This window comes from Rhipicephalus sanguineus, chromosome 8, assembly GCF_013339695.2.
Source record: "Rhipicephalus sanguineus isolate Rsan-2018 chromosome 8, BIME_Rsan_1.4, whole genome shotgun sequence".
NCBI classification, from domain to species: Eukaryota; Metazoa; Arthropoda; class Arachnida; order Ixodida; family Ixodidae; genus Rhipicephalus; species Rhipicephalus sanguineus.
The window spans coordinates 124,803,534-124,831,332 of record NC_051183.1 but is presented as its reverse complement, the minus strand read 5'-3'; the positions used below and the strand labels follow the sequence as shown (position 1 = coordinate 124,831,332).

The 27,799-nt window shown below is 47.1% G+C and overlaps 1 protein-coding gene across 3 annotated transcripts in view; it reads right to left on the bottom strand.

Moving 5' to 3' along the window:
* The window catches only part of LOC119402348 (solute carrier family 26 member 6), a 113,857-nt gene that overhangs the window by 26,479 nt on the left and 59,579 nt on the right, over positions 1-27,799 (bottom strand). Inside the window, exon 1 of one of the 3 annotated variants that reach the window (XM_037669492.2) lies at positions 16,400-16,642. The exons of 1 other annotated variant lie outside the window; for it this stretch is intronic. In XM_037669492.2, the coding sequence (XP_037525420.1) occupies positions 16,400-16,482 (83 nt within the window). In that variant the 5' untranslated portion in view covers positions 16,483-16,642. Of the gene's footprint in view, positions 1-5,332; positions 5,454-16,399; positions 16,643-27,799 lie in introns of those variants that run through there. One more of the 3 variants, XM_037669493.2, reaches the window with a different exon arrangement.

The window sequence follows — 27,799 nt, the reverse complement described above, 5'->3', positions numbered from 1 at the left end:
GAAATTTCGACCACCTGGAGTTGTTTAGCGTGCACCTAAACCTAAGTACACGGGCCTGAAACATATTATTCCTGATTAGTTGCCTCTATTATGCTCTATTACTCTTACCAGGTCTACCAGAATTGGATGATGGATGACTCATTTGAAGTAACAAAAACACAACACCTTAGAATATACAGACTAAACAATGTAATTAAACGCAGGCAATATCACTGCACTTTCATAATGCTTCTCCAGGCAAATTCCTGTAGTGTAATACTGCAGTGTAATAGGGCCGGTCGAATTCGCAACGCTTTTCCTTCTTAGGCACCTGCCGTTGGCCTACCATCCTTGCTAAAGGCATTTGCAGAATTTGCTGACATTTTTTCCTGATGAACAAGTTCAGATTTTCTCGTTGGTGAGCAGGGTTTACGTGAATACGGCTCCTGGATTCACCGCTTGTCTTGGTATGTGTGTGTTGCTCAAGTATTATATTAATTTTTACGTATTTGGAACGTGAAGACGCACAGTGGCCCAATGTTTTAATTCGTATGTTGTGTAGTTCATAGCCTTATGGTGTAACATAGGAACATGCACCTGAATGGTAAGGTGACACGATCGCAACGTTTCCTGGTACTGGAGGTGGTTCGATATTCTTATTTCATTATTCTCGTTTATAGGGCGCAATCAGAAACGTTCCACAACTAACCGGGAAAACGACAGTCGTTATTTCACGCTACAATTTTTGGACTCTGGTCACAACCGACGCTGATGTAAAACCATTGCCGTGCCTTCATTCATTTTTCTGTTTTTTTTTAATATAGCTGCCGTATGAAAGAGAGCGTGTATTTCGCCTGGTGTCTTTATTGCTTTTGCCAGACAAGCTATTCTTTTCGCCTCTTATTTATTACTTTTTACCCTGCGGAACAGCTACATTTGTTAAACCGTATTTTTAATCTTTTATATACTTTCTTTATTTTTGTGGGTACGTCCTTATGTCACATTCATGAACTACTTTAGACGTCAAGCAGCGCACCTCCCCCGTGTAAATAATGCTGACAGAACGTAGCATGAATACGGAAAGCTCGTATATCAGGTGAACAGCAAACACACCGACGCGAGGTCGCAGCACTCAGCAATATATGTAGCTGCTTTAACCATGACAATACACAAGTGGTAAAGAACGAGGCGAGACAACTTATGCAAAGTTGCTTTAAACAAAGCCGGCAATCGCCATCCTGCTTCTGTTCTCCCTGTCGACACATATATCCGGCCTCGCTCCAGGTCTATAACTTGTACGGTAAGAAAAAAGAAAAAGACCTTGTCTACGAGGAAGATACATCATCGTGTAAAAAAAAAACAATGAGTCCAAACAGCATCTCCAAGCCTTAGTTTGAAGATGATAGTCGACAACTGTCTGCAACACATAGTCAAACTGAAAAAGAGAACGCAGCCTTTGAGCTGTTGGTTATGTCGATTCACCTGGCTAGATCTAAATGCGGATGTAATCGCCTGTCTTTTCAGAAATGCGCTTCACAAAAATTGCAGCTGAAAACGAACGTTCCTGTACATTATTTTCGCATTTGCATGGTCAAGGGTCACACGTCGCGTCAGGAAAAATCAGAAAAAAAATGCAAGACAGACGTTTTTTCGATGTGCCAAAGTCCGCGTTTACTTAAAAAACGACATCCACAGCAATGAAGTAAGTTTGTGTTCCTATTATTTTTTTTTTGTCAGAACGAATATACGGGCTGTCGGTTTCTGGAAATTCGCGTTGGCTAAGTCAATAATGATATGCCTGCTGTCACTACATGTTTCATCAACCGCAGCCTACCGGTCATTACAAACTGTGGTTCACATCGACAAAGCAGGTGTTCCCGCAAGGCTCTGCCCTACAATTACGTATAGCATAGACTATCAACGTATTTATACGCATTAACTGGCGCATAAATTCCCATTTACACGAGGACATGAGACGTTTGGAACTTTAGAAATGTTGGTGTTTGTTTGGAACCTGGCCACGTTGGTGCATCTTCAGTACAAAGAGAACGGGTCTAATGACAGGACACGGTGAAGAAAAGTGGAGAGACAGGCATTGACTCGCATCTGAATTTTATTCCGGAAAAATGCTGTACAGGCAATGCACAAAATTACGCACGCGTGCTGTGAATCAATTAAAACAGACAAACCGAGACAACACAATCATCATATCACATGAAAATAAAGAGGGACGAAAGAAGGAGAATTGGTCAAGGGACTCGTTTCTTCGTAAGCCGCAACCATGTGAAGCCACAGGCAATTAAGCTAAGGAAAGCATAATGGACATTATTTGTTTTTGTTTCACTGTAATGTAGCAATTGCGACGTAAATTGAAATAAATTACGTTAGACAAAAAAACATCTCATCCGTGTGAGATTACCGCCGCTTTAGGAAACAATAATACTCACACGCTCTTCGTAGAGGTTTCGTCTTTCATGGCGCAGCCGAGCGACACAGTCCAAACCCTGGTTAAATATTCTAATATTCCCGATTTATCGACAGCCGCTACAGAACGAGTCCGTAAGCAAACATTGTTTCAGTGTTATCAACATTTAGCGCACGAGTTTTCAACGTCGGAGGAAGTTTTCCGCCGCACGTCGCCGATTAGCGGAGCGCGCGATTGTACATCAACAGGAATTGCGCGCGTCGCATCACTTCCCAGTAACAGCTTGAGCGAACACCCCCTCGCCACCGCGTCATTTAGAATCACCGGTGAAGCGCCCGATCGCCCGTTGATCGCGCCGGAAGCGGCGCTCTGCCGTTGCGGGATAAGCCAGCCATAGCCGCGTACAGCTGCGCCAAGCTTTGACGCCAAGTGAATTGTAAACAACCGGAAGCCAGTCACCGGGGATGCTGTGAATGATATGATACGCGAGCTAGCTGCGCAATTTCGTAGGTGCAATACGCTCTGAATATTACGTACAGTGGCTACGGTGAGAGGGAAAGGGGGAGAGAAAGGCGGGATGTGCTATTAAAACAGCGGGGTGCGAAAGCCAATCGGAAGTGACCGAGTGGCCCCCTAGGTTACAGAACACCGGTGTAACTGGGCGTGCGCTCTCATGGTTATACGGGGCTCTCGATGTGTACGGTTGAATAGATACGGATAAGGCTTAAAACTGCAGCATGCATAGTGAGGATGTTTGGACACTTCATATCGTTCATGATGAGATAGATCTCATATTCCTCTATATGGCAAGTCGTACATTTTAACAAGGATGTTCTATTTGCGTAAATTGGTTCGCTTAGTATAGAACCATGGCACGGAAGGAAAGAATGGCGTTCAAGTGTAACGTTGCCAAACCAATGTTCCCCTACGAAAAGTAATTAGATATTTATGTGCCCCCCCCCCCCTCTTTCCATAGTCTTGTGAACAAAAACGGCTTCTTAATTGTGTTGGCATCATCACCCACCTTTTTAACTTCAACTCTACAAAAATAATTATTTATAGATCTCGTGTGTTATTATATATATATATATATATATATATATATATATATATATATATATATATATATATATATATATATATATATATATATATATATATATATAAGGCATTGTGTGATTTTCTTTATTTTGCCCGGAGATCTGCACATTCTCACAAGTTGCCACTATGACTGGCCAAGTTTCGCCCCAATTGCAGCTGACGTGAGAGAAGATGTCAGAGACCTTGCTGGTACGCAGGGTTTGGAAAGCTTGGCGACTCGGCCGGCTCATACAATGTTGCATTTGATGGGCACTGTAGAAACGTCTGCGGGTTTACATAGGTAAAATCAAGTTTCTGACAGGGATGACAACCATGACTATATGAGACGACGTTTTTTTTTCTTGAAGTTTACCGCGCCCCGTCGTGCTGATTGGTACTTCTGGCAAACGGTCGTGTTGGTTATGACCGTTCGGAACCGAGTTCTCAAGAACTCCTTTGGCGCTCGCTTGCGGTGGCGAGCGCACACACCCCCCGTGGTATGCAAGTTTACGACTTTCTCCCATATCTACGACATTCGCGCAGTACTTTACGGTCACGTAGAACTCCGGAAGCCCCGAACGTAAACCTCCATTGCGAAGATGCAGCAGGAACGGAATTTCTCCGTCAGCGCGCTGCAGAGGATAACGCCCTATCGGTTCTTGACGTGTTAACCGCCTTATTCCTGAATGGTCCGACAAGTTCGACGCAGACGTGTAATCGAAATCCAAGAAGTGGGAGTGCAAGTAGGACCGTCAAGGGCAGCAAACGGCGTTTGATGTTTGTCCCCCGTTTCTGTACAACGTATTTGTGGCGCTGTTCCCCTAAGAAGTATGTCTTCACACCCCAAGCCTTCACTATGAACAATGGATTTCGGTGAAAACCAACTCATCCTTAAATTCGAATCTTCCAATGCTTCTATAACCGCCAGTGAGAATAATCATCTTCGGCAGTTCTGCCTGGTGTACTCCAGGCCGTTGGCTCAATAAACGATTTTGATTCACTAAGACGGTAGAGACGGAAAAAAAAAATGAGCGCGACAGAGCAGGAAGCACAAGTATGACACCCGCTCCTCTGCAGTTATTTATTCTTTTTTAGTATTGCGCTGCACATCAAAACAGTTAAACTCTACCACCTCTCCCAATCACTTATTTTGCTTAGGAAATGTCATGAAGGCTGTGCTATGTAACATGTTGAAGTGCGTTCAGAAGCCAAGCGTTGAGTAAACATACTTCATGTATTGAACTGACTACGAAGCTACCGCGCTTGAGTCTCGGCTTTTGTGAGTAATCAATGAATAAGGATAGCCATGGAGGAACTGCATTCCATGAGCGATTCTGGTGATATGCGTCGAAGTGATCTCATTCAGACTGGTGTCAGATGCCGCTATTTTGCGCGAGTGCAAATTCAGGCGAGCGTGCATTTCACCTGTTCGGTATTTGGCCTCTGGGCTTCCATATCAATTGGCGCGCTCTCTGGGACAGGTACTCATTTCTTTCTTCAGCCTAATAAACTGATTGTATCGGATTTGTACATATATAATGAGGTTTTAGCCTTAACTGTTCACTTTACTTCAACTAATGAAGATTACCTAACAAAATAATTTACAGCAGCAAATGCATGCTTAACGAACCAATAATTGTTACTTTCTGTTTCCACGAAATTCCACGGCTCAGCACGTAGTCCGCAATTTCTCGGTGGTGGGTTCTTTAGAGAACTACAAAAGAATTGAAATTGACGTAAACGTTGTGCCAAAATTAGACGAATGGGAACAATGCACTTCGTTAAAGCGCTCTTCACCAGCTGTTTACGTTCAGGCACGTGTGGGTATAACGAACGCTCGGAACTCACGGGTTCAGATTCACGCCGGCTTTGCCGTCTCGATACATGGCCTCGGATGAACGACTGCTGGCTGCACTGTTGTAACACAATGGGTCGACTCACGTGCGCAGAAACATATGCGGGCAAACTCGCCGTGTCGCACGTGAATGTGAAAGCGTTGCACTGTTGGCCTAGTGCCCGAACGTGCCGCAAAAGAACACCCCGCGGCGCTCGTGTCGCGGCGCAGTGCTTTCCTCCCATTGGTCGAGCGTCGTCGACCAATCGCAGAGAGTCGCGGCGGTCACTTCGAAACTCCGCTCGCATCGTTGGTTTGGTCAGCACGTGCTCTCGAAGCGCGGTGCTTTGCTGCACTGACAGGCAAGATATGTGTTTGCTTCGAGCAAACAGCAGTTTTTATTTTATTGTTTTTAGTGCGCGTGGTGTTATAGTCTCTCGCGTCACATAACTTCAGAGATAAGTGCGAGAGAGAAAAATTCCGCCACATCCCTCAGAAGACCATCTGTCACTCGCACGGATGCAAAGCGCTGAGCAATGTCGGATGCAAGCACTGCAGTACTGTAGCTGCTGATTTAGTTACGCCTACGGTACGGTTGAGACGTTCCTTTCAAGGACGCCGTTATAAAGCTACTCTTATCCGGAAATGTTCAGAGAGAGCGTAGGACTCCAGAAAATTGCGAGGTACAGTCTGACGTCATGATGATTACCATGCGATTCACTATGAAACTCAAGCACGAGGTTTTGCACCTCTGTATTCAGCACTTCTACTACACAAGAACGACGCCCACACTCAGAAAAACCTCTAATACGCTGAGCTGTTCCAACGAGAAAACTTCGGCCAGCTATAACGCTGGGAATACTATTAGAGAAGGCAACCAGCCAATACCAAGTATCACTTACGAACGAAAAGATTCATGAAATTGGGCGATGCTTAACAGTATCACGTTTTACGAAGGCGTGACTTTGCGGCCGATTCATCTCCCTAATTTCACGTCGAAAGTCATCACATGTATGCGGTGCCGTCGTAGTGTTCTATTATCATCCGAAGACCACGCATGTCCGCGTTGTTCAGTAGAAATAGTTTCGTAACTTCACTGGTTGGCGTAGCCACTTGGCCATTAGTGTTCGTTTTGAAATATCTCATTGTATGTGCTAACTTATTATACGTACTGTTCTTATTAGAGGAACAGCAAGGGCGAATCTGCAACGTAACTATGGAAACGGAAGGCGCACAATTATTTAACTGCAATACCTATGTAGTTAATAGATACCTCAGGACATGCAGTACCAATGTATGTATTTTCACAACGACACTCTTCGTCGTCGAACCATCATCCACTTTAAGACCATTTGTACTGGCTTCAGCAATAAAATCCTCACAAAGTGAGATAATGTGATACTTACCATAAAACAACGTTTGGGCAATAAGTTTGCACCATGACTTGCCCTTTCAGTGCAGGTGAGCTAGCTTAAGGCAATAGTAGCTGAGCGTTTACTGAAGGTCCTGAATTTCCTTAAAAAAGGCTTAAAACTTGCAAGCCTTACTGAACACGTTTGCGTCTTCTTGTTATTATATTTAGTCCATTAGCTATGCAGGACAATGTAGGCCGTGACAAAGAAATCCTCACTGGACGTCCCGCTCGCACATTCGGCGTCATCATCGGCACATTTCTGGTTCCTCTAAAGAACGAAGGCTTGCTCACAACAACCTCCAACACACTCTGTCCTATACAAGTGGCTCGGTTTCATGCCTGTAGCTTTGCTTATTTCATCATCTCGCCTGCTTTTCTCTTCACCGGTCATGTGTTCTTCGCACTGCGTGGCCCGAGCAGCACCATGATTCTCCCAACCTGCCCCATCCCTCTCCCCAATTTAGGGCAGGAAGCCGGTTTTGCTGAGCTGGTTAAAGTCCGTGCCTCTCCCCTCTCTGCTCTTTCTTTTCTACCTTCTTTCCTTACTGCCAGCTAGAATATCAAATAACGTTGATTGCCCCCTCATTTACTACGATGTCGTCCTCTCTATTAACTTTACAATAACATCTTCCTTTCCATCGCATGGTGTGCAGTCCTTAACATATCTATAGTCGGATAAAACTTAAGAAGTCAAGAGAGGCCCCGCCCAGACGACCGAAGCGCGGCAGCCGATCGCCTTCACGACTAAAGCAATAGTCATGCACGCGCCGATGTTCTCCGAAGGCAGAGCCACCGGCTGTCCCGTTCATGACGTCAGTCCCGAGTGCGCGCCCATTGGTGCAGGCTTGTGTTCATCCGCCTTTGAGGAAGAAATGCCGCTGACTTCTAAAGTTGTATCCGACTATAGTTTTATTGTTATTCTATGTTTTTCCTCCACGTGTTAGTACTGGTACAATCCAGTGATGAAAAATACCGCAAAAAACGAGGTATACTTGTAGTAAGGAAACAGGACGGGCGCTCTCAACAAGTTCATCGCTTTTATGAGCTGTTTTTCATCATGAATGCGTACCAACTTGCCCAGCTTTTCTCCTGAACACAATCCAATGACTGTACACGTCATGAAGGCGGTAAGCCGAACGTCATAGTTCATAAATGCCCACGAATTCTCTCCACCCCGTCCTTACGCTTCGTTGAATTTCCTTTTCATGAGTGCACTCCCTGCGTAAGTAACGTCCTGCTTTTAATAGACTTTGGCGGTGTCAGCGGACCCAAGTGAACTCCTCTCGAGGAAACACTAGGAATAAAGAAAACACGTCTTGACAAAACAAATGCACCGCTTTAAGTCGGGCCGCGGTTGTCCCGTTTCCGTATTATTCTGGCCAAAACAGGAAGTGAAGGGGCCTTCGAGTTCTGCGGCTACATCACATTGTACCAGCGTGAGGACGTTCGCCGTGCGCAGAAGACGAATGGCGTTGACTCGCAGTTCGCTGTTTTGTTCAAAAAAGAACGAAACAACAGCTGTGCTTGGTTTACTTGCGGACGTGAATCCACCTCGACGAAGGTCTTTGCAGGGCTGATTCATGGCACGCAGCTGGTTAGAACGACACGGTCACACTGCGCAGCATCGACATATTTTCACGTTGTCGTTGTTTATGGCCAAGCCGGTTCCCTCACTCTCAAAACTGCATCCAGGCAGTCGTCGTAAAGAGGAAAACAAAAAGAGGACCAGTACGCACAAAATTTTGTTACGCTAGTGCAGCTCACAAGGGCGAAAACCATCAAATAGCAGCAGCGAACACAAAAAGTCGCAAAGTTACGCGGTCCCTCATGCATTTGCCTAAGGCGACTGAAAGGCGACAGCCATTTCTTGCTCTTTTTCTTGTCAGTCGATTCCATTATCAGCCAACGTTTCGACAAGTGGACTTTTGTTCGAAGCTGCAAAGTGAGTTGCAGCGTTGAAGAAAAGTTCGCTTGTCGGAACGTCGGTTCCAGCGCACCCCCGTGTTCACGATTTTTTCATCCTTTCCGGAATTTCTGCCATTTTAGACTACGATACTCTGTAACGCGAATTTTGAGTGCGGCTGTTAAGCTGTTTTAATTTTGCAACATATATGGCGCAAACAACTTGAGAGAGACAAAAAATCCGACAGATCTCACGTACCGTGGGAATCGATGTTATGCGAAGCACGGGCGGGATGGTGACTGTGGCGTAATTTTTCACATTGAGCGAATCGTTGCGGAATGACGCTAGAAAAATGTGGAAAGCGGCATACGCACACTCATATGTTGAAGAGTCGCATATGTATTAAATACCCAGTTGTTTACAGTTGCGTGACGATGCCAACAGCAACATGGGTGATGCCAACACCAGACACGGTAAGATATGTAGTGCTTATATTCTTCAATACTATATAGCACGAATCCGAACAAGGCAAAGAAGGAACACAGATGAACAAGACAGGCGTTACTCGCAACTAAGCTTCATTCAGGAAGGTTTCCCTGGATATATACACAGCCGAGTGGCGCGCGCAGGCGTACCGCAAGTACGTTACAGTCACAGTTGCAGTTGCTACACTTGTTATTCTTATACTTGTCCGTTATCACGGAGAACGCGCGCATGTTTCACGAACCCGTGTGCATGTGTGAAAGGAGTTCTTGACAGTTCTTGAACAAGGTCATCATCACCGTGATCAGTGAGCCCCAGTAGCTGGACCGGACTTGTTAATCGGATCCGTTCGTGATCGCGGCTACGAGTGGTCTAAGTGCAGTGAAGTGCGAGGTATAGTACAATTGGTGTAAATCCTGGATATCTCTTACGATGAAATGGTCTATGATGTCTTCTGTCCTAGATGTGGCAGCGAGGTCTTTTGATGCCCTGTCCACATCCAAGCCGTCTTTCACGCAGTATAAGGACCAGCGTTCTTGGGTCATGATAAATCAATGTTGAAGCGAACGGTAATGATGAGAGGCCTGGTTCTCTCGGAGCATTTATTATGATGAACCCGGTAGCATTGATCCCGTTTTTTGCGTAATCCACGTGGTCCACGTTGCGGACCACATGGACGAGTGGATGGTAGTTGAGCGTCTTCCAAGGGTGTTCTGTTTTCAGCTTCCTCGCTTGCCTTGCGGCCGCCGCGGTGGTGTAGCGGTTACGGTGCGCGGCTGCTGACCCGAAGGTCGCTGGTTCGATCCCGGCTTTCTGGCGGTCAAATTTCGATGGAGACAAAATGCTAGATGCCCGTTCACACGTTAAAGAATACCAGATCGCCAAAATTTCCGGAGTCCTTCACTACGGCGTCTTTCATAATCATATCGTAGTTTTGGGACATAAACCCCAACAATTATTGTCACTTTCCTTGCGTGTCATTGTGTGTCTTCGTGGTTACTGTGTTGGTTGAGACTCTGTATCACCTGTCGCACATACCCGCATAACATGAAATCTGGTATGCGGGTACGTGCCACACGTGACTGAGAAAAAGGGTTTCATGACGTACGTGACAGGTATTTTGCGTTATTCATCTCATGACCAGTGAATCGTGTTCGTCATACGCTGATCCCCGGCTATGCCAATTGTGGTATATTACAACTTATGGAGACGATCAGGAGAGCGCCCAGACGTAGGCTGCTAGATAGATAGATAGATAGATAGATAGATAGATAGAAACGGCCTAAGTGCCTGAGGTTCGCTAAGAAATGCTTCGCATTTAAAATGTATGTCTCGACAAGCGTCGAAGACTTCGTGCTTCGGCGGCGCGAACGGCAGGATCCTCTCGGGGGTGGCACTAAGTTGCTGCTTTGGGAGCGCGAACACATGGATTCTGGCGGCAGCGTTGCTGACAATCTGCTCGGGCAGTTCGTTCAGCAGCAGCAGTGGTAGACCAAGTACCTCCAGCAGTTCTATCGCAAGCCCACAATACAGAGTTCTCTCCAACCGATATCATGAAGGAAGTGCGTGTGAATAAGACTCTGCTTGGAGTCTAATAAAACTTTTACGTGGCATCGAGGACACCGTCAGCGTGATGTCAACTGCATATCAAAGGTGTGCGTACCGTATTACATACGTACATCATCTAAGAAGGACAATTGAAAACAGAAAGACGTGGGCGATTACCGCAGGAGTAAAGTCGAGTGATTATGTAAAGATTATCACTTTACAGATTTACCCAAAGATTTACACAAAGATTTACACAAAGATGTAAAGATTATCTTTATCACTCGATGACTTCTTATTGTATATTACTAACCATTGATGTTCAGCGCACTTGTTATGCTCTGCTATGTATATATGTATGTATTATGCTCTTCTATGTATGTATGCATTTGCCCACTCCTGCGATAGCCCTGCGGGGCTGCAGTATGTTGAAATAAATAAATAAATAAATTATGTGAAGCGATGGGAAGAAACGTGTCGTAGGTATAGACCAGAACACAGCGAATTCCATGCGAATCGCCATATTTGCATCGCGCGTCGCGCCATCTATCGCACACGCGAGGAAACAACGTGCGCGGGCTGCCACGCTAGCAGACGCCGCACAGAGCAAACGTGAAACTCCCGAAACTCAGCCCGTCGGAGAGCGTGTTTCGCGTCTTTTCTGGCCTGGACATTTTCGCTTATTTTATTGGAACATCAAGAACATCTTGCTCATGCAAGTCCACAATGTATACAGTACGTGCTGAGTGGGCTGCGGAAGCAACCTCGTCGGATACGTACGCTGTTACATTTGTAAAAAAACGTTCTCGCTGTAGTACGCGTGAATCGTAATCGCAGTGCAGCTCGCGAAAGAGTGAAACGATGTTTTGTTGCCCCATATTACAAGTTGTGCACAAGTTTTGTGAAAGCTCATCATTTCAGCATTCATCGCGTAATAATTAGAGTACGCTTTACGGGTAGTTTCGCGGAACGTAATTTTTGTTTCACGAGCGCTCTTACAATAATGCGTCTTGCTCACAAAAGCGTGCTATCAGAGAGTATCACCTGCAGTGACGTTCATCGATCCCTTTTGGAAGCTATCTGCGCGATTTTATTCTTGTAACGATGGTGTTTTACAAGCGAAACTGTGCTACTATTAGTTAGCCGGTTAGCTACGTCTGCGACGTAAAGGACACTGGCGCGAGTACTCTTTACTTACGTGCCAATATATGTATTATGTGCAGCTGGATGCGTCGTGTCCAAATAAATTTGGGGACATCGAACACTGCAGTGAAAGCACGAAATTCTGGCCAGCTGTTGAGGAGCACCGTGCCATTTATTACCTTTCGAAGACGAAATCTCGAAGGCGTGGATGCCATCAAAAGCACTAAAGCTTAATACTACGTTGAAAGTGGCAAAGCATGCTGATTTCTTGTGCTTGAAAGCACTACCTTGCACTACATTTCGTCAAAGGAAACGCTCGAAGGTATGAAGTGCACCCCCACACAAAGCTCGCGCCTGCCTTCAACCCAGCTGCGTGTCACGCAAATTAGGTTCGCAAAACGAAATAGGTGGGCACCACACTGCAGAATACACGCATTTAGTGTACTTACTCGAGCATTTTCACTCGGCTCCTAGTTTTTTTGCTTGAATCACAGTTATCCACTCGCGGCGAAGCTGAAAATACCGCACCGGCACTATTTCCGTGGCGCGTCGTATAATCGTCGCAGACAACGCTATTATCCTCTTGTTGCGCTGCTTGTTTTGGCATCCAAAGACGACGCAGTAGTGCCCAGACGAGCTCTTATACGCTGAAGCGGCGTGAACGGGTACTTTTTTGCACTTTAAAGCTTCAGAACTGCAGCTTGCCCTGTTTACTTAGTGCAGCCGGCGCGCGCCTCGGCAGCCCGGTCAGCCCGGCGTCTGGGTGCGAGAGTATCCGCTCGGCTCGCCAGCAGCCTGGGTGCGAGACAGGCGTGCTCTGGTGTATACCGTACATTCATTGCGTGTCTCACAGGCTAAAGAAAGTAGGAAGTAGATACGGCGTTAATGTTGTTTTCACGGCTGCCAATAGGCTAGGTAAGATTTGTGCCGCTGTGCAGAGGAAGAATGAGCGAGTAAAAGACAAGAAGCGGACCGATATTTGTTTCGTAAAACACACCAACAAATTCACTGATTGCCGTACGAGTGTGGCGTATAAGGTCCCTTTCAGCTGCGGCCGCTTCTACGAAGGACAAACGGGCCGATGCATTAACCAGAGACTGTTGGAACATAAGAGATCGCTAACAGGAGCCTCACCTTCTAATCTATCTTTACATTGTCGAGATTGTAAGTGCACGCCAAAATTCGATGAATGCGCAGTGTTGTACCGTCATAGAAATGAAGAAACGCGCCTGATGATTGAAGTATGGCATATCGAGAATAGTGGTAGCGCATGCGTGAGCCAACCGTCGATTAACTTGCATAAAAATGAAATCAAATGCCTTAACAGTTATCTTCAACGTAGACCGCCACGCGTGCCGGATTGATAGGTTCGCCTGTTGCACGGGCATGCGCAGATAAGTTTTCGTGCATTCTTTCTTTTCAGCCGTTGCACGTCTCTTCAGTTGTTAGTCGGCGTTTGTGGTGTCCTGACTTCTTTCTTGTGTCCTTGTATGCACGCCCTCTCTTTTAAGAATGCTTATCAACTAGCTCAGCTCTCTGTTATTCTATGTGAAGAAGTTTCAGCGTTACAATGGATAAATGTGCTTTCGCACTGAAACTACAATACGACGCTTAAGCGACCTGTGTGTTCGGTACAAAATTCACTGCTTATAACCATTAAGCCTTTAGGCTTAACTTTTAGGCCTAAGTGCGAGGCGTATCTTCCTAGGTTCCAACATGTAAGAAATATGAGTTCGTTTCGCCTGCCCTATTTGTGTTTTATGAATGAATATTTTATATTTACGTGTGATGATCTCCATTGTGGTCCGCTCTTTCTCGCGGTATTATTTTACAAGCTTGTAAATGAGACGAAGCAACCAAGCGATCGAGCTACATATGCCTAACTTTACAGCACACCAGAAGACATTGTATACTGGCGGTCTGGACACTACTCTGCTGTGTGAGACGCTGTGCAAGCGCTTATGGCATTATGCGATTATAACATCGTTATGCGAGTACACGCAGGCATGTCCAGTCTGCAAAGGGCTCATAACGACGCAAACCACGGTGTGACAGTGCTGCACTAAGGGAGGAAGGCCAGTGAGCTCCCTGATATCAATCTGTGCTGCGACCTCCCCATGCCCTCAACACAAGTCAAATCGTACAACACATACACTTAAGACCTCTTGAACAACAGGACAGGAAGCAGACTGCCGTAGCAGCAGCCTCCAAAAACACTGCTTCCTGGTGCGTCGGACAGTCGGAGATACAGTAAAATACGCAGCTGATTTTACGCGAGCTGTATAGTGTACGCGTTGTGATTCTCCTGAAGAACAATGGCATGGTAATTGTAGCGTTTCAAGTGTTCTATCAACGGAACTTTTTAAGGTCCACATTAAAACGTGTGAAGCGTTGGGTTAGCACTTTGGACTTGTGGGTATGTGCCACAGAAATAGGTCAAGTCCCACTACTCACCTCGGGTCCACTAACAAGGAAACTTTCTACACTAGCCCTGCGGGTATGTGCCACAGAAATTTGGGAAGCTGCGCTACTCACCTCCGGTCCCTTTAGTCATTGTCATTTTTAGTGGACCGGAAGTGAGTAGTCGGGCTTGCCCAATTTCTGTGCACACACCCGCTAGTTCTTGTTATAGACAGCTTCTTCACTTTCAGTGGCCCGGAGGTAATTTGGGGCTTGCCCAATGTCTGCGGCACATACCCGCCAGTCGGAAGTGCGAATGTTCCGCGCGCTTCAGCGTCGATCTCAAAGGCCCAGTAAAAAACCCGAAAATTTGTGATGGAGATATAACTGCGCACTTGTGCGATGCGAACATGCAAGAATTTTGTGAATAAGTGCTGTAATAAGGACGTTACAGGGTATGAAACAACCCGCTTCAGCTCGTTTCATTTTCTTGCTCGGCCTTCCAACCCTTCTTGGCAGCGAAGAGGGGTAGGCGTAGCCCGTTCTCGTGACTATACGCCCACTTCAGCTGCATAGCACGTCAGCGATTACGTCATCGATGCGCTGCCTATATGTGCTTGTGCTGTTCTTGTCTCCCTTCGTCTACACGTTTTTCGCGCAGTTTTCATGATAATGGATACCAACCCGCCGAACAGTCCATTCTTCTATAAGAACGAGCAAGGCGTCTGCAAGGTGTCTCTCGTGGCAGAGCGGCGCGTTGAGGAAGCCTGGTGCGAGGGGTGCGAGGCGCTGACGAGTTCAGCAAGCATGCCACGGCGCATACGCCCTTCCCCTAGCGGCAATGTCGCGAAGCGCCTCTCGATCTCGGAGGCCTTCGATCTGGCGATACCGGTTGTCCCGATAGTGCCAGCCACCACCAAAACAGCAGAGGGCAGCACAGGAAATAAGATGCGGACTGCGTGGCCAAGCTGCATCACCGCAGGGCCAAGGCGCCGTTTCGTAGTGCAGAGGACCAATCGACGAAGGCGGTGTGACGTAAAATTGCCCATGGGCAACATTACGTCACTTCGTGGGCGAGGATGACTGGACAGGCGCTGGAGAGGAGCGCGGGAATTGTTTTTCAATATGGGCGTCTGTGTGGCCCACAGTGCTGGGATATTCGCAAAATGTGGTCGCCGCGGCCTTCTACACGAATAAGCATGCTTCTTAGGGAGGTGCAAAAAATAATGTTGGAGCCTGTTTACTGGCCGTTTAAAGAGCTCCACTGTTAGTAACAGTTAAAGTTTCAGAATGATTCAAGACAAGCCGTTCTTTCATATTTCGCTCGCCTTTAGCAAAAAAATTCACGCCATATCTACGAAGTGAATGATGATTGAGGAGCTGGCTCGGAAATAATCGGTGTTTTGCCTGCGTTATTATCATCATCAAGGAGCTCAAAGAACAAGAGGAAGGAGACTTCTCTTCCGCGCGAACTGCGCCTGTAGCGGTCGCCTCTGGAACTAAGGTTACGCTTACGGCGCGAAACTTTGCCCCAGCTTATGAAACTGGCGAGCCAGCTCCTAATTGAAATATATGAAAACTTATACTTTCACGTGATCTATTTCTAAGTCTGCATGTTGCCTTAGTGGCATTCTAGCCCGACACCAATGCCACCGCATCCAAAACAACGACAGCGTGTGAAGACGATCGCTGAAGTCTATCTAACCTTAACATATCCGGTTCGGCTACTGTTGGCAACTGACACGCATTTCTAATGTGTGACAGTTGTGCTCCTTATGAATGCTAGTCCATTCTTGGTAGCAAACATTAGAGGCAGCAGCCACATATAAGCGACCGTTCATCGGGGTACAAGCCAGGCATGTTCACCTGTCCATGCACTAACCGATTATTTACTCCGGATGCTTTCACAGCGTCACAGATCGATGCATGGGAAAATTCGCGTTAGCAGGCCCAGAATATAGTGTAAAGCGAAACTTCGCAAACTAAGAAAATGGAAAGTTCATGTTACATCTTTAGAAAATGACCGGAACATATCCTTGACGCCACACTGAAAACACAGAGGGAATTCTATACGGCACGTTTCTCAAGTGACGCTGTAAAAGATGCAAAGCAGGGGCCAAACGTTTCAATTTCCCGCGACCACCCCGCCATCGAATCATAGTGCGCTCCAAACATCGCGAACCAAAAACTTACCCGTCGGCACTAGGCAATCGGCCCGTGTAAGTGTTGACGGGAGGAGGCTTGCTTGTGAACGACTCAGTCCTCGGGCACACCATTCTACAGAGTTCACGGCGCAGTCAAAGAGTTCACCGCACTGTCTCAAATAGGTCGTCCGTCGAGGACTGCGGAGGCTTCGCTATAACGACGTCTTCGGTCGTAGCGAAACGGCACGGACACAAGAGGGTCTGCGCCGTGGTCGTCGACCAGAGTGACACACGCGGAGCGCCGTTACGACCACCGGTACGAACAGCGATGCTACGTGAGATCATGAGCGAGAGCACCAGCTGCTGCGCATTGCAGTCGACTTGCGTTGGAATGGGAAGTGACTCGCCGTTGCAGGAATTTTCGTTGTGAACCGCCATCGCGCTTTATTTATTTATCCGCGGACCAGCCCCTCCCCCTCTATTTCGACCGTTATCCTCATCCACATGAGCGACGTCCGAACACGTTCGTGGAAATTGTCCGCGCCGTGGAATCCCAGGAAGGCGGCGGCGTGTGATGAAACAGTCAGAGCCCCGTCACAATTCAGGGTCGCCGCGCAGGCTCCTCGAGCAGACAGGCATGTTGTCAATCCAGCCCCCTACCCGACAGTTGCCGCGCCGTTATCTCTCGCGTGCCTCTACGGAGAACAAAACGAAAGAATAATTAGCGCGCCTGTCGTTCCTCTGTCTCTACCCCTCCGCCTTCCTTCTAATCCCAAGCCTCTGTCGCTCTGATTTCCTGCGCTCTTGAAGACATGCCAAATGGCCGCTGCATTTCCGTCGGAGCTGACAGTAGTGAAGAGTACGAAACTAGCTTTTAACTAGCAGTCTACGAAAGCAGTTTGATCAAAAGTCGAACATGGAGAACAATGATTCGAAACGAGGACGTGTACGAGCACTTACGTGGAAGGCCGACAGTCAGTGATGCTACCGAGGACTTCTGATTTGGAGCAATTTTTGGAGCAGCAAAATTTCAGTTTTGGAGCACTTTGGAGCAGCAAAATTTTCATCTTGGAGCACTTTGGAGCAGATAATTTTGGATCTGGGAGCGCTTTGGAGCAGCGAATTTTACATCCTGGAGTGCAATACAGAAGCATATTGCATTAACATTCAAGCACCTGAGCATTATTATGGGGCTCTTATGAAGGCTAGAAATATTTCGATTCATTGCAAATCTCATGGAAAAAATCATCTCAGGAGCATAGGCGTGCGCACAGGGGGGGGGGGCAGAGGGGGGGCGGCCGCCCCCCCCTATTCACCTAAGAGGGGGGACGCGCAAAATCTGCCCCGTACATTGACCCTTGCGATAGCAATTATATGGACACTCTCGGCGGATTTTCGCCGTCGCCGTTGCCGTAATTTGCCGTATAAAGTCCAAATTAATAACATCACCACGCGCATTCTAGCCGCGGGTAAAAGCTCGCGAGCGCTGGCGACGAACCCGGCTGAAGCGGAGATTAAACTAGCCGGCCGTCTGTCTCCGCCGCACGGACAGCGCATGAGATAACATCTTTCCGCGTGCGGCCTGCCGTCGATTGCTCATCAAACAGAGAGGAAACGCCCCGCCCGTCTTTCGTAAGGAGCATGAAGGGACGCCAGGGGAGCGGAAGGGGGGAGGGGCGCATCGTTCGAAGGGCGCAGTCGCTTGCGCGCGCGCTATCTCGAGGCATCAGGAGACGGCTCGTAAACTTGCTGTGCTCTCAACGCTTACTTCGCGTTTAGAGAACTCAGAGCAAGAAAACGCTTCGGTTCCTGGAGGGGCCATATTCCCTTAAACCAGCGTTTTGTTGAGTTACGCGAGATCGGATCCAAAAGAGTTAGCTGCTAGTCTTACTTCGTTTCACAATACAATTTTTTGGTATCGCATTCATTGCTTCGCTTTTAAGCGAAACTGAGTTTTTTAACCGTTAGCTATTGACCCCCGAAAGCGAGGGGCGGACGTGTAACATGGCGTAGCCGCTTCACTGTGGGCCCGCTTCTGACAGCTGCGCCAAGCCGGTGGCATGATGCGAGCTTCGCGTCCGGGCCTTCAGGTGTCGCCCCCATCGAAACGACGACAGCGCACCGCCGGCAGCGGTAATCGAAACGCCATCTAAGCCTTTTTTTCGCCGATTTTATTTGTAAGACTTCAGGTCCACATGCACAAAAAACCGTTTCTCATTATTTTATGCTGTTAGAAGCGTGTATAGCGCGAAGGCTGAAAAGATTTGAAAGTGACGCACTTTTGTGGCAGCGCAAACCAGCGCAAACAAGAAAACAGAAGTCACGCCGCACTGGTGGCCGTGAAAGGGACGCGGATATGTTCATACCAGTTACAGACAGTTTGGTGAATACTGTGAACGAAGTGGTGCGACATCTGGAGCAGCAGAAGTGCAGGGACTTTAGCGGTATACCTTTCTTATACCAGCGAAGGCTTCGTGCAGTTGGATCTATTTATCATCCAACGCTGGACAGCTTCTGTGCTCCGGACATCTGTGGTGGGGCTATGCGTAGTACGTACCTTCTTTGCATATAAACACTTATGCATGCATGTTATTCGCTGGTATACATGCTAAAACGCTACTTACGTGTCCTTCATTTTGTGTAACCATCGATGCAGTCGCAATAAAATAATTTATTGCAGCAAGTTCGTGTGATCAGCGTTGTCATTTCTCTCGGCCTGCATGCGGCAGCACTGCCCTACTAAAGTATGCAAGATACTTGTGAGTACCTAATGAGTAAGTGACTGTAGTGTACATTATGGAAACGAGAAAAATTCAGGTAGGGTGGAGAGGGGGCTGCCGGAGCGAGTGGGGGGGCAGCGGCGACGTAGAAGCAGACGACGATGGCATCGTCTGCTATGCGGAACGCCAGGCGCCATATCAAAACGCCCTTGTGCGTTTGAAACATATTTCATTTTATACACAGCTATAAAATCTACAAACAATATTCGTAGTTCTTAAAACTAACTTGCATGTGAAAGATGCTAAAAGCTTTTTCTGTTGAGAGCAAGATAACATTTTGAATTGTTTTTGCAACTACCGTTAGAATCCAGACGGCGCTACCATCGTGTCCAAATATTCGTCCCCATTGGCTCTATGGACATGTCACTCGCTTGGCTGCGCATTTGCGGCTGCTCCGACCAGGAGATATGAGTTTACTAATGAGATGACATTTTAAAAAAAGCAAGCAAAAAATTCGAATTGGAACCCTAGCACGTGAGCTCGAGAAAGGGCAGGGCCTTTTAGGGGGTATTTACCGCAGAGTGATTACAAACTCGGACAATGGACCATTTGCAAAAATCTGCAAGGCGGCTTTCCTGCAAGGTTGTTTTCCAACCAAAAACTCTCAATCCCCGACTGCTTTTCTCGCTCATTCCGGTTTTGCTTCTTTACCCCCCCCCCCTTTTTTTTTTTCTTACGAACGACGGCTGCCTTGTCCACCTAGCGAAGGCTGAGGGTTCGTACGAGGCGGCCCCACAGTAATTGTTGGGGAAAGAGGTCGTTTTGTCGTACTCGCGTGCCTTCACTGGAACTAGGAGCGGTAAAAGTACAATGAGCGAGAAAACCAGTCTGCGACGGAGAGTTTTTGGTTGGAAAACAACCTTGCAGTAAAGCCGCCTTGCAGATTTTTGCAAATGGTCAAAAAGCTGTTCTGGATGAAGATCCATGGGTAAAGTATATCTGAGGAAAAGTGTCAACGCGTTTCCACCGTTCGCGTGCTTTTCCATAAACGCGAAGCAAGGAAAATTCGATATTGTCCCATATATCTATTGCGAGCGATCCCAGATTTCATTCCGCGATGTCCGGAAACAGAAGTGACAGACATTTTAGCGGCACTCATGTAGTTATTACTGAACATTGCTTTCCTTACGTGCCGTGCGATGCTTGAAACGAGCTATCAGCAGCGTTTCTGGAACAGACGACGTCCGCCGACGAATCGCCGTCGCACTTTCTCGCCACCGATAGGCCTAGACGTCACGAGCCTCTGCGGAGAGCGCGTTTTGCTGTCGAGCCGACTTGCAGAACAGAAGCTGCGTAGGCACCGTGCATGGCATCCTGGCTTACTCGGAACGCACGCGCGAGCGCTATGTATTCAGCGGAACAATTCTTGGGCCATGATTGCGACTTTATTGGCAGCCCCAAGATCGAGCTTCACATGTTCTGACGCGCCGGCGGTGCGATTGCCGGTGATAGACGCCCCCAAACACAAGACTTTGGCGCAGTTTGGCGCAAATTTCGTCGATATTATCAGGATGGCGCAGTAAATACAATTTGGCGCACTTTGGCGCAGTTGGCGCAGGAGTGGAATCACTGCCGACAGTGGCGATGTTGTCTATCTCTTTGGATTCAGGATTTTGCCTACATGCTTCCTGTTTCTCGAAAGTTCCTGCATTCCATTGCAATTTGCCCCTATATAAAATGGTTCGCGCGCGTAATGGCACATGTGCTGAGCGGAAGAGTAGTATGGCGGTTCGAACGAGCAGATATCATTCGGAGGCTCGTTTCATTGTGCACCTCAACAGTGACATCTATAAATTTAACGCACGTGTGTACCATTGTGGGGCATTGCTGAGAGTCTAGTAGAATGACAGTAGACGCAGTGCATCCCGAAAACATAGGAGCTTGGATGAACATCGCTTCACAGCTGAGGTGTTGGATGTTCATCGCATAGATAGGAGCTCGTGCATGAATCCCACTGTGAGAAGCAAGACGCAAACGTGCGGCTCCTGCGTCTTCTTTCCTTTTGAGAAACTCAGGTATTGCGGTAAAGGGAACTCTGGCGATGTACCCCTGGAAGTTCCCGAGCTTGAACGATAAAAAAATATAGCATTAACACCAGCCTTAATGCACGGTGCCCCGGCAACTTCATCATGTGGCCATCCTTAGTTCATGAATTCTAATGTGTCCTTCTGGCACGCAGTCGTTCTTCTTGCCTTCCACAGAGGACATGATTCCATGAGGATGATAAAGGAAACGTTTGCCACGGAAACACTAATACAGTTTAATGGATAGTGTTTCAATTGTTTCTACGATTGAGTCATTTGTTGTGAAGTACGGAAAATTTTCAGAGCTGCAGCAAGGAAGGAAGCAGAAAAGAAGAGGCGCACAGAGGTCAAACACAAAAGTGTCTAGTCAGCTACTCTAGGCTGGAGAAATTGGAAAGGGGTGTAAGTTTACGTTTTACTGCTTAGACTATCCAAGATATCGTGTAGCAAATTGTATTCCACATCGGTTCAGTGAGGGCAAGATCCGAGTGCCTCTGTGATCCCGCCGTCGAATGCGAACAGAGAAGCACGTTTTGATTCCTAGCTGAAGGCTTACCCTCACGTGTGCGTTGGAGTGAATACAACAAGGAAGCCGGCGATCTTTTGCGCTGACTACGAAAACAATGTACACTCGGATCGCGTGGCGGATATTCCGCGTGTCTGTCCACAGCATTCCCAAAGCTGCCGCTCTATGTGGACGAACTTGGGGGACGAGTCATGGTTGAAGGTAAACGACCTTCACTCCATTTTCGTATCATGTACGGCATGCGATAGACGCGATAATAAAGTATGCCATCTATACCAAGCATGGCATTCGCAAATTTCAGAGTAAGGTACGAGCGCATTCCGTTGAGTCACTGCATAAGTACAAAGTCTGCACTTCCCACAGGCTGCCGCTATGTGAACAACATGCTTGTCAGGAAAAAGAACAAAAAAATTTGGGCTGCTTCGCAATAGTGGCGCCAAGCCTGAACGAAGAGCGGAGTTTGGGCGGCCTTCTTTGTTTGTCTTCATTGTTCTCTTTCTTTCTTTTTTTCTTTTTTCGCTCTATGTTTTCTACATCCTTTTTTGTCTCAGTTTATCTGTATTTCTTTCTTTCTCTCTTTGTCTATTTCTTTCTCTTTCTCGCTCTTTTATCATCAATCATCATCCATTTATATCATCCAAGTGTATATATCCATTTGTATATAGCCATTTGTATATCAGTTTTGTATTCTTGCAAATTTGACTATTCCTTTGATTTCTTTCTCGGTGTTTGCGTATTTGCTTTTTTGTAATGCTCCCCACCTGCCTGGTCTTCAGTGAACGCAGTATTTCCTAAACAAATGAATTCTGTCTTTCCTTCTTTTCTGTTTTTTCCTACCTTTCTCTCTATTTCTCTCTTTCTATTTCCCTGTGCTGTGGTTTACTCTCTCCCCTTCTTCTTTCCGTCTCCCTCCTCCTCACACTCAGTTCCCTTTCCCACACCCTTTCTATACAAGGCTATGCTATGCTCTGCTAGCTTGCCTGGTTAGCCGAGTGCTTACGGCGCTCGATTTCGGATGGCCGGTACGCGGGTTCGAATCCTGCCTATTCAAGTAATTTTTTTCGCCAAAAATTTCTCCGTGTCTCTTTCTCTCTCTCTCTGTACTCCTTCTCTCGCCCATCATAGTTACTGCATTGCACGCCGGACAAATCCGCTTACGTGTTCTCGGAGCGAAGCAGCAGATGAAGAAGAGGCTGAAGAGAGCACGTGCCGCCTCGTGATGATGATCATTTGTGTTCACCCGTCACGCACCGACGGCGAGCTTAAACAGATCCGCCATTAAAACATGTCGACTAAAGGACGATACAAAGACATCTAGAGCGGCGGCCGCTTGCTTCTATTGTTTTTCTTTTTTTTTAATGCAAATGCATTTCTTAGTCGGGCTATGTGAGGCATCCGGCGTTGTCCGCGCGCCTCTCCGCTCTCACTCCCTCTCCCATAGCAACAGCTGCGGGCGCGCGCGAGCGTAGGTGCAGTGCTTCGCCGCTCCTTCTCTCGCCGTTCGCTCTCTCTCCTCCCTGCGCCACCGCCTCAATGCAGTGCGTTTGAAACGCGTTTGTAGCGTCTGTGCTGCCTTGGCACAGCCTGAAAACAGCGCGTTCTAAACGCGTTTGTACTGCATTGAAGACGGTGGCAACATCCATGAGGTGATCACGAACTCACGTAGGAAGCGTTCGCTGAAAGAGGCGCCCAAAAGGGAGACACTTGAGCGCGTATATGTGTCCAGCTTTACGCCATTAAAATTACTACACCGTGTACTCTCGGCGAAAGAAATGCATTCGCATTTACTCACAATTCCCTTCGGAGAGGTGGGGGCATTTTTTTTTACTGCGCGTTCTCAATTAAGCGAAAATAGAGTCGCATAGTAACACACAAAGGACGCGACAAACACGCCCTTATTATTGGTAAATAAGAACCACTTCGGGGCATTGAAACAACGCTGTTAGGTCCCGAAAGATGGTTACGTCAATGAATGTTAACTGAACTTCATTCATTATAAATGTTGTTTTGATTGAATAGGCGGAAATAATGATCTTACGGGTCGACCTAGTGCGGTAAGGTCAGCCCGTCTTGAACAACTTTATTCCATTTCGCGCCTGCTGTCACTTTGCGTGGGAGTAGCAAAATCCCTTATTTACAAATTGGCATTTTGGTCTTCACGTTGTAGTCACACTAACCACGATAAAGAAAAAAGGACCAGCCAACCGCGATAACAGAGGTTGCAGGAAAAACAGCGTCTTCAAAACAGAAGCCTTTGTGCAAGCAACGTCACACCTGCCTTCGCGTGGCATTACCGCAGTAACGTCGGTGTGGCAACCGCGTACGATCCTTTCCTCTGTCTAATTACGAGAGATAAGTTGGCCCGCGTAATCGTCGCGCTTTTGGGCCCGTCGGGCATAGTCTCGCGCGCGTTGACGACATTCCTCCGCACCACTCTTGCCCAGATAACGCGAACAGAGGAAATGAATGGAGTTCTTTGACGGGCTTCGCTCTCACGGGACGCATTACGCTCCTATCTGCTTCCTGTCTTACCCTTGCAGATTCCGTTGTCAACAACCGCGCCATCAGACTCTGAGACCCTTCCGTCCGTGCGCGCAGCTTTTGACGGCACACCCATCCAGATTCCTCTGACGTTGCTTTCTGCAAGGCTCGCCGAGAATTTATTACCAGCCCTACGCGGCTTTGCATTCTCAGTGCAGGCCTCTCACTAACCAAGAAAATGAAGCGAAAGTGTTATCGCCTCAAGTTACGGTGTTCATCATTAGTACACTAATACTTTGCGCATTTCTAGATGCATTAACACTGAATGAAACATAAATAGGAAGGGAATCAGGGCGTCGTGATCAAAAAGGGGCTGTCAAGAGATACGTAAGCGACAACTTGGGAGTAACAGTCAACAATGGAAAGGTTATTCGAAGAAGGGATCGGACGGGACTCCACCTGTCAACAAATAGTCCTGTCAAAACATTGGACGAGATACATTTTGTTTTTGTGAGCTGTATTTTACAACTGCCTGTCTTCCCGTTGACGCCTTTCACGCTTTCATTATTACAGTGTACCTTTCAAAAAAAGCAAGTCAACTGTCCGACTCACTTAAGAGGATGTATCGCTCGGACTGCTTTCTGGGAAAATAATACGTAGTGATGGATGCATTCGGAGAGAAGTACGGTGCATATGCAGCGAGGTTTAAAGCTTCTGTCCCACTAGTAATTACGACGAGACAAGCTGACTCTGCAATACAGACTAACAAGCATTAATTAACGAACGGCACATACCGAATGGTAGAACCAATAAACGTCTAGTAAACTGCCTATTTCCTTTAACACACCTACTGAAACGTTCCGTGTGCCATTCGAATAATTCGGTATGTTTCCATAACATTCTCACTGAAATACACGGCAAATATATGGAAAATATATGGACTGTGTTTGGATTACGGGGTCCGTTTCCATCATGGATATCCTATGAATTTGTAAGACTTACGTAGGACTTATTATGCGTCATCTTACTTATAACTGCATGTGGGTTTATGGGCAGTCTATCACCAAGGATGTTTTCGCATTAGGACCTTGTGTGGTCTTATATACTTGCACCAATATATACTCACTGAGAGTCGGCCACAACCACAAGAAAGGATCCGAAGACAGACATCTCGAACAAGCGACAGGACAGGGCTGGATTAACAACTGATGTTAGTCCAGCTCCGTGCTGTCACCTTCTTTTTATGTGCCCGTTTTTTTCCCGCTGGTTTTCATCTTCAATCACGTACCAACTGGCCCAACTACCGACATATTTGCTGTGTCTGATTTCACATAAACTGTGGCCCCAAAAGATAAAGTATTCTTGAGGGTATTGTAGGCCGTCGTCAAAAAACACCGCGCATACGTTTCGGTCGCTCTTTGCATGTTACAAAAACAGTTTCACGAAATGGCTTGTAGAAAAGCGCAGGAAGAGACGAGGACAAAAGATAAAGTGACAAAGGCACACAAGCGCTAATTTTCCAACATCCGCTTTTATACAACGCTTGCGTCCATTTGTCACTTCACCTTTTGTCCTCGTCTCTTCCTGCGCTGTACGATGCAAGCCATTTGACGATGGAGCAACAAGCCAAAATTGGCATCCTTATTCACTTGCTTTCGCAAACCCTGAAAAGGAGCCCGCATCGCATGGTGCGCGCGCTCGAATCTAGTTTTGCGGTATGTTTCCCGTGTATTGCGAGCTTCCTGCGATCCTTGGTGAAAACGTATGTGTAGGACGCGGACGAAAAAAAACAGAGATGGATTGTACTTCACGGTGGCTGAAAATTTCCTGTTGACACATTTGCTCCAATCGTCGTTCAAATCAATCGCGCATTGAGTTCCACTGCATCGACGATTTAGGAGGTAAACACATTGGTTTCGGACGTATAGTTAATCCCAGGCAACTAGTCACGACTGCCACGCAACTGCACAAAACAAATGATAACAATTATCTTTTGTTTTGTCGCCGATAATATTAGCGTTAGGACCCACGTGGACGCACAAGAAAGACAACACACGGCAGCATCATGGTGGAGGAGTGCAACGAAACCAGTGCGGCAGACTGTTCTCGTGACACTATACAATGGGCACACACATGCTCAGCGACTTTTCGCTAATAAGATTGTTGCAGTTTGGGTTGGACAACCAAAAGGTCAACACCGTCGCCATATCTGTTTGCACATTCATCTTTTCTTTTTCCTTCTGTAAGCGCTGTGTACGCCCTTCTCTTATCTGTTGCGAGTCAGCGAAGTCTAAGTATCTTCACGAAGCCGTGGTTGCAGTAAGCTTCAACTGCTGATGGCGTTTAGGACGGCCCCTCCCTTTCCCTCCTCCTCGAAGTGATAAGCAACCCCCCACCCAACCACAGACACATACACATACAGACGAATAATAATACGGTCATGTCAAAAGCTGGTGGTCGACAAGCGCGGCTATCATCACTTTCTACCATTGTTATCTTGGTTCTAGCACGGTTTTCCGGCACACCAGAAGCACGGGTAGCTAAGGCATTCAGATGGTGTCAACTAATCCGGAACCATATTAACTCAAAACTTACGATTACAATCGTTCATAGGAGCAATGTCTGGTCATTGCTGGGGCTGGACGTTGTATTAGAGCAGACCAAATGCCAGTTGGAAAGATCAGTTGCTATTGTGAAACGTCGTTGATTCACCCTTTTCGCGCTGTTGACTTCCCTGCGTTGACGTTATGTCGCCAAAATTAATTGTAGTGGAGAAAGTTAGAGTTTTTAACTAGAATAAGATTTGGTCAACATCACCAATGACTGGCAGCTATAAGTTCAGTGGGAATGGGTGATATAAAAAAAATGGTAGCAAGAGAAGCTTCACGCGTGCGTGCCTGAGCTACTATCTTTCTTTCCTTCCTTGTTTCTTTCGCATCGCCCGGTACTCCCTCCTATATTTTCGTTCCTCCATGGCGGGAATCGGACAAGTTCATTCACGTGCTTTGCAGCGCAGCACTTCTATTGCTACAGGCAACAACGACGGTGATGCGGAGAAGATTGCAATGATGCAACAATGAAAGGCAACAGTGAAATGTGGAAACGTGAAATGACAAGCGACATCGATCAGAGATGGCTGATCGCCGACAAGCCCGCCATACAGAGAGCATCAGTTGCACCTTCGAGGGCGTGATCTTTGTCCACCCGCATTTCTTCGCGCTAGCCGGCGCCGGCTTCTCCGCAAACCATGCCGCAGCCGCCGTCTCCACCGCAAGGAAAATAAATTCCCAGTCGTTTTGGCGCTCCGTTTTGTGGGTTTCAGTTTGTACATATGCGAAGAGGGAAGGGCGAAAAGGCGGAGAATGAAAAAAAGTCACAGTTTCGCCGCAAGGCCGAAGCAATGAACGCGATAGCGAGAAACTTATGCTATATGAAGTGAGGCTCGCCAATGGATACTCTCAGTTTGAATAGCGCTCCTGTTGCAAAGGCGGCCGAAGCAGCGAAGGAAACTAGCATGCTTCAAGTGTCGAGCTGTGACACTTGATAGTTCGCGCTAATCTTCTGTTTGTTCGTTTAGCGGCGTCCCTTGAGCTCGAGTGGCTTTCGTACGCTCCGTAACATGAGCGCGACATCACGGT